The sequence below is a fragment of the Selaginella moellendorffii genome, unplaced genomic scaffold (genome assembly GCF_000143415.4).
Source record: "Selaginella moellendorffii unplaced genomic scaffold, v1.0 SELMOscaffold_22, whole genome shotgun sequence".
NCBI classification, from domain to species: domain Eukaryota; kingdom Viridiplantae; phylum Streptophyta; class Lycopodiopsida; order Selaginellales; family Selaginellaceae; genus Selaginella; species Selaginella moellendorffii.
Window position 1 is genome coordinate 932208 of NW_003314283.1, and position 7721 is coordinate 939928.

General features: G+C 40.6%; 1 protein-coding gene across 1 annotated transcript; it reads left to right on the top strand.

The window, feature by feature from the left end:
• The first annotated feature begins 3176 nt into the window (after nt 1-3176).
• On the top strand, nt 3177-4240 carry LOC9642174 (glutathione S-transferase U19). The gene is made up of 3 exons (XM_002973500.2): nt 3177-3564; nt 3620-4037; nt 4094-4240. The coding sequence occupies exons 1-2, from the start codon at nt 3247-3249 to the stop codon at nt 3983-3985; spliced, it is 684 nt and encodes a 227-aa protein (XP_002973546.1). The 5' UTR covers nt 3177-3246; the 3' UTR covers nt 3986-4037; nt 4094-4240.
• The last annotated feature ends 3481 nt before the right edge of the window (nt 4241-7721 follow it).

Below are 7721 nucleotides of genomic sequence, written 5' to 3' on the forward strand. Positions count from 1 at the left end.
TAAGCCCATGGCTAAAGCACCAAAAGGCAGAAGGTGGGGAGAGTACCCATGAGGCTCGCGTAAGGCCACAGTGTTCCGAAATGTTGTCCCAAAATCCCAAACTGTGAAAAGGAAAAGGAGCAATCCTCTAGTGTAGTGACTAAGGATATGGTCACATGGTGAGGAAGTCCCAAAGGACAGTGGGACTTAGAGGTCGGGCCTACAGGCTTTGTTCCAGTGGCAATGTTGGCAAACACAACCATAGACAGAAAGGGACTTGGTGGGGACTGAAAAAGGGATATTGGGGAAGGTTGTTCCCCATGTCTACGAACATCCTAAGGATGTTAAGGAGTGGATTTGGGATGACCACTCATGGATGGATAACCCAGTCTTGGAGAGATAGGACTGTGATCCAGGTGGTATTGGACCACTAGTGTGGCAAAGGTGATAGGGCATAGCCTTAGCGTAATGGGCTGATATGTCAGTGGTACCTTTGAGTGTTGGTCATGGGATCGGACACATGGAGCACTTAGACCAAGTGCAAAGGTTGAGTGGCAGGGGTGCCATTCTCGGGGTTAGCAAACCCCAAGTCTGGAATAGAACTTATGGAGGTTGTGAGTGAAACTTTTCCAAGTAGTCAAAGAGGTGGTTAAGTGATTAAAGTGAAATGGAAAATTTAGTAGCTTACACAAGCAAAACTTTATAGGTATATACCCACTAGACTTGGGATTGCATATGGCCTCAAAGCCAAGAAAGTAGGAGACTTGGACAAAGTCCTTCATCTAGAATTATTGGCTGAGAGAAGCTTTCGAAACAACAATGGCATTAGGATCATCATTCACAATTAGCAAATCATTAATGTAAAGGGCCACAACAAATATAGTCCCAGATGACTTTTCGTATAGCATGGCAGCAATAAAAGCCTTGAGTACAAAAGGTAGCATCAAATTTTTGATACCAAATGCATAAGCTTTTATATAAAACTATCCACAATTGCCATACAACTCCACTAAGGGCAATATTGTCCTAGAGGCATGTGCATGTATATATCCTTTTGCAAATCCCCATTCAAGAATGCCATCTTAACATTCATATAGTGGACTTGCTATTTACAAGCAGCCACAAGCACAAAAAGGGTATGGAGGCTGACCATTTTGACAACCAATGAAAATGTTATATCATAACCATATGCATATCTGATGAAGATGAATTTCTTTTTGGGATCTAACTTTTATCAAAGTTGATCAAGGATATGCACATAGAAAGTGGGACATATTAGGACTAGAGTCTATCCAAAATGCCTGCCATCTAAAGCAACCATGGCATGCAACAACTTGAGCAGCATGGCCATGTCCAAGAACCTTGTCCAACATGCTAGCTCCAAGCACATTGAAGTCCAATTTCACTACAAGTGTGGCTAGTCGATGGCAGCACCCATCACCAAGCCATTGGAGCCACACTAGTTTCAGCTCCTGCATGACAGATTTGGTTTGGTGAGTGACACTCCTCACCAAGTAGAACCCGAGAAAGCACCGTCCAAGCGGCTGCTGCTACCAGATGGGAGGTACATAGCTTACAGAGAGCTAGGGGTCAGTGTAGAAAAATCCAAGCACTCTGGATTAGTGGTACGGGGATTCACAGCTTTTAGAGAGACAGGTACCATGTCCTTTTGTGCGCCTTTTCTCTCCAACTTGTGCTAACATATGATTTTTTATGTAGGCATTCCCGGACTGAACGATTCTTTGCTGGAACAGTTTCAAGTTCGTCTGATCATATACGACTTGCCGGGATTCGGACTGAGTGATCCTAATCCCAATAGAACATTTAACTCTTCCGCACAGGACATGGAACTCATTGCCAACGCACTGAGACTCAGCGAGAGGTTTTGGTTGCTGGTACATCCTGGTGGCGGTCCCTATGCGTGGGCAGCATCAGATATATTCCAGAGCGACTATCAGGTGTGATCTGTGCTTTCTGCATTATCTAGAAAGGTAAAAACCTGAAAGAGTTGATGCGAATTTTTTAACCTGGCTTGGTTTGCATGCACAGGTGTTGTGATGCTGGCTCCAGTTGGAAACCCGTCTAAGGCCGGGGACGTGAGTGAGATCGAGGAAGATGGAACTGATTCTGAGGAACTGTTGTCCGGATGGAGGTTCCTAGCACGAGTTCTTGGCATCGGCCGATTTTTTCCCATTCGAAAGGAGTTGAAGAAGAAGATAACAAAGATACACAAAGGATTGTATACGACGGTAGCTGACAAGGTAAGGAAAGGACTTTCTGTTTTCAGTTTTCAGCCATGATGCGTGTCTTTCAGGAACAAGTTTTGTTCGAGCAGAGGGAATTTATAAATTTTTGGGAGCAAAACCTTCGCTACACAGCACCAGACGCAGTCCCGAGAGCAGCAGCAGCGCCTAAACCGCCAGCGGCTGAGAGACGGAGCCACCCTGATTTTAGCAAGTTTTTCAAGATCAGGCTCAAGTTTCCTTCAGTGCCAGTGCGTCCCGCGTTCCGACTTGTGAAGAGCTTCACAATGTGGTGGTGGCCGAGACAAACTAAGAAGGAGCCAACGGATGATGCTGCTGTTGCTCCTGATGCTGCCGCCAGCTTTGGAACGCCGTTGCCTCCAAATCTACTGAGTGAAGCCTTCAAACTCAAGGTCGTCTTAGTCGTGGTGCTGCTGGTGATCTCGCTCTTGGTCCTCAGATAACGCACCCACACCTCTCTAGAGCCGAGGTATGGTTTAACACCTCTCATTTGTTCGCTTCGCTGTATAAAATATAGATGTCTGACACTCGAGTCTTTGTCCCGTCATCTTTTACGTTTTATCTTTTCTGCTTGCAGCAGAGACAGACAGACACTGATGCCTCACTCCGAGACAAGAGTCGTATCAGAGGACCAAATTACACCTATGGATTGTTTTAAGCTGTCACCAGAAAGGTACTTGAACCGCAAGTTAATTTCTCACAGTTCTTTTCCCTTCTGTAGGAGATAACGCAAGAATCTACCGCAAACATAATCTTGACTCGAGGATTGGCGCGAGACCGTCAGAAGGGATGGTGTTTATAGAGGTCACGACAAGTTTTCTGATCTTTTGTGGCAGGCACGCTGGAGTCGTGGGCCGCTAATTATTTACCCGTACAAAAGCCTCTAACTTAGAGACTTCTAAGGTGCCTTAACGAATATCCACCGGCTCGCTGGCATATATCTTCAGAGAACTGGTGTTGTGCCTTGTATTTTCTGAGCTTCTCTTTTGTGCGAGTAGTAGCCATGTCGAAAGACAGTGTGAAGCTCTTGAACTTCTGGCCGAGTATGTTTGGCTTGAGAGTCCACTATGCGCTGGATCTGAAAGGGGTGTCCTACGATTACCAGGAGGAGAGTTTGCTCAACAAGAGCAAGGAGCTTCTCGAGGCAAATCCAATCTACACGAAGATTCCGGTTCTCATCCACAACGGCAAGCCTATCTGCGAGTCTCTCGTCATCGTCGACTACATTGACAGTGTGTGGCCCGGTTCTCACAAGCTCCTCCCGGAAGATCCATACGAAAAGGCTGTGGCTCGCTTCTGGGCAGATTTTGGTGACAAAAAGGTAAACTTGTTGCTTCTTCCGGGTTGATCAAAACCAGATTTTTCCTTACCAACAGCTCTATGACGCCGGGAACCGACTCATACGAGCTATGGGGGAGGAGCACAAGAAAGCCGGCGAGGACTTCAAGTGGGCTCTGATGAAAATCGATGAAGCTCTCGGCACCATCGCTCCAGGCAAGCCTTTCTTTGGCGGCGACGCTATGAACTTTGCAGATGTTGGTCTGGCTCCATTCATCTGCTGGTTCAAGGGCTACCAGAAAGTGGGAGGATTCGTGCTTCCAGGCCCGGAAGAATGGCCCAATCTCCACAAGTGGGTAGACGCTGTAAATTCCGTGGACGCGATCAAGAAATCCACTCCAAGCCCAGACAAGGTTGCTGAATTCGCTGAGGTTATCAGGAAGCGAGTTCTCGGGGCTGCCTAAAACACTGACGGTTTTCAAGATACATGCTGTTTTCGATTCATCATCTCGATGGGTAAACAATAAAAAGTACTTCAAATAAAGAACGTCTCTGACAGGTTCTTGCTCCAGAAATTTCGTCGAACGGCGATTTTTTACTACCGTCAACACATCAACACTTGCATTCTCTCTCTCTCTCTCTCATTCACAATAGTGTCCATGTGGCAGTTTTCTATTGGTTTATCTTTAAATATACATCCCATTGCAATGGGTGCCCCATGGATGCTAGCCCGATGGGTGGATGATAAAGTATAAAAACATTTAGTTTACAATCGCAAATGAAAAGAGAGATCCAGATAGGGGTAACATATCTGGAAGTGGGGGATGGGGGATATTTATTTATATGGCCCTTGGGGAGGAGCTGGGGTTGTCCCACTTTGTTTGATATCGATACCGACTGTGAGGATGGAGTAGAGGTAGAAAGAGTTTTAACTTGTCTGCTTCAATCCAGATTTCTTCGTTTGATCCCATCTATCCAGTTTTTCTGCTTGTGAATTGCCAATCTTGGAGTGGAGGACAATGCATTTTTCGAGTAGCAGCAGCAACGCTCTCACTCATCATGGCTTTTAGCTTTCACTCTTCTGGTCATCCATATCATGGGACTCTTTCTCTTGCATCGCCCAGAAGAGGTGACTTCCAAGCTCCACACGACTCCACAGTTGATTCACATGCTCATCCACCAGTGCCCCGTGCTTGTCATCCGTGCAAGCTCTTGCTGTGTGAGCCTAGTTGTGAGGGAGCTCTTCTCCAAGCATAACATGGGTCATTGCTATGGGCACCCATCTGTGGCATAAGGATTGGATATTAATAAAATATCCTATGCCTGTGTTTTTGATACTCATATTACACATGGACCAATAACAGCCAGACACATATTGTGAATGAAATATGCCACTGTAATTTCTACCTTTTTATGAATTACATGTTACATTTCTCTTTCTCTCTCTCTCTCTCTCTCTCTCTCTCTCTCTATCTGTGTCTCTTGTGTGTGTTAGGATTAGCCTTTTTATTAAAATCTTATCTTTTAAATTCTCCTTTTATGTTTATGGAAGCTTCTGTTTAGAAATATGTTTTACAAATTTACATAAACAACTATAAACTAAAAGTATAGAAATAGTAATGAGAAGCTAACACTTTGTTACTATATGATTAAACAAACACTCTCCAGAAATCTTTTATTCATTGCTGAATGTTCTTTTAAAGGTTAATTCTTGCCTAAATTATAACATTTCATAATTTTGAATTTTTATTATTTTCATTATTGTGCATACATCTATATATGGCAAAACCTTTTATGTATAACAAATACTTACCACATTGCTATTGTTTTCATATTTATTAGCTTAAACTTTTACTACCTAATAGTTTTATATATTTAACAAAGTAGCTCAAGTTAAATTCTTTTCCTATACAGATATATATTAAAGATATATGTTATAATTTTTTTTATTTTCTTATATAAAAATTACTTTAATTTTATAGAGGTTAAGAAAACATTAAAAATTGCCAATTTTGAGGAGCTCTACCTCTGAAATGAATATTGTTTATGTTTTAATTATTTTAATTAATATTTAATTTTTATTATCAATTAATATCAATTATTATCAATTATCAAGGTACACTTTGGGCCTCACAATACTTAATTTAAGATTTTTTAAATTAATTATTGTGAGGTCCAAAGTGTATGGCTACAATGTGTATACTAATATTAGTGTAATAGGATTTTGATAGCTGTTGGATTGGTTTCAATCTAAACCAGTTGTTCCTCTATATAAAATGGGTTTTTGGGCTAATTAATATGCACATTTTTATATTCAATTTCCATATTCCATACACTCACATTGTTGGAGATGAGGGGCAATTTTGATTGTCCCTAAGAAGTGTTTGAATTTAGGATTTTAATTTAGATATAGCTTTTGTATTGTTTATCTCCCTTTCCTTATAACTTTTTCAAATTTTTTTTTTTGCTTTTTTTTTTTTGTTCATCTTCATTGCAAAGTAGCAGCCTCTTATTTCTTTGACTTTAAAGTAGTAGTTGTTGCAGTTGCTCAATGCTATATGGTAATAATTGAATAATCAACTCAATTGATAGTGGCATTTACAACATATGGTATAGCTCCTCTTGCTTTTGATGCCAATCCTCGCATTTGGTTAAAATTCTTCTATATGAGTCTTGGGAATGATGTGTACCATTAGTTAGATCACTTTATAGTGATTGCCACATATCATTCTTGGGATAATACTTTACATTTGCATGAGTTTTCTATGTGTCTCCAAGGGATAGTGTTACAATAGTATAATGGTTTGAATGCAATCACTTGTGAAAATTAAAGCAATGTAGATGGCAACATGTGGCAATAGGCTAAGCAATAAAAGATAAACTCGAACCAACACAGAAAAAATAATAAGAAACCCTTTGTTACAAAAATGAGTTTGGAAAGTAAACATTTGATGAACTAGAACCAAGTGAACCCTTTAATGATACTCCTGAAAGAAAGATGGAGGGGTCACTGATTTATTTGTGTAAGATCCTTTTGTTATTTGAGTGACTCGGTGTCTAGTCCTTCTATTGCAACAACACCAACAAGACGTTGTTGACACCAAGGTCTCCACTTAGGAAATGGAAGTCACCAATCTGAAAAATGCTAACAACGCTAATAAATGTGACCAACTTCATCACACCTAACAGTGGATATCACGGCCATGACCATGTCCTTGCCCTTATCTTTGAACTCAAGCAGCAACAATATCAACCTTAATTAGAACATGACTATCTCCCACAAAAAGTGAAGCTAAAAGATGTGCAACAAGAAGTGGAAGAGACAATGTTTTATAACGTTATGCCAAGTAAAGAGCATCGTAAAGGGTGGCTGGAGCAAGTGTATACACAAGTTTTACAAAATCTTAATGAAGTGTTAACCACAACATTCTTAATTTGATCCACTTCGATATATTTGGCTCCGTAAGAAGCAAAAGGCTTTGGAAACAAATACCAACCTACATCACTGACTCAGATGGCTCTTAATAAAAATGATACAATTTTTGGAAGGCATCATCACAATCATTGGCATATTCAATCTCAACTAACAATATTCTTTCTTTACTGCCACAACGGTAGAAGGTTAATATTGTTGGACCCTTTATTAGTTTCCACCTAAGCTAGTTGAGAAATTGGTCATCACATGTGCATTTAGACCAAAAGGGCATTAAGGAAGGAAATCCTAAGTTGTCATTTAGTCAAGCATATTTGACACAATAATGAAAAATTCATGTTATTAGCTTGCACTTGTTAGTGTTGGGAACCCTTGCAATATTGAACTTGGTCCCTCAATATTCACTAGATGATAGTTTACCATGTTTGCTAAACACCCTCGCTATCACACCTTATGTTAGTACCATTTGATGAATAGTGGTGAAGTGTTATACCATTGTGTCTAAGCTTGTTATTGAAGATTTGGGTTACAATGCTCAATTCTTTTTCAGGGAATCTAACTTTTTAGTTTGGTTGGAAAGAGAGTGGCATGAGTTTGTCTATGTTATGAACAAAAGTTAGTGGTCTTGAGTATTGTATATCTTTATCAGTGGGATGTGGCATTTATATTGCATTTTGTTGAATCAAGTTAGCATTTGATACTCATGTAAGCTTTTGAAGTAATAATGTAGGCATGCTCATGGTGTTGCTTAATTGATAATCAAGTCA

What these genes read in the sequence shown, in the direction of transcription:
- LOC9642174 (XM_002973500.2), top strand. Translation starts at nt 3,247, where the DNA reads ATGTCGAAAGACAGTGTGAAGCTCTTGAACTTCTGGCCGAGTATGTTT. An exon ending in CAGATTTTGGTGACAAAAAG is followed by an intron (nt 3,565 to 3,619) that starts GTAAACTTGTTG and finishes CCTTACCAACAG; the next exon opens with CTCTATGACGCCGGGAACCG.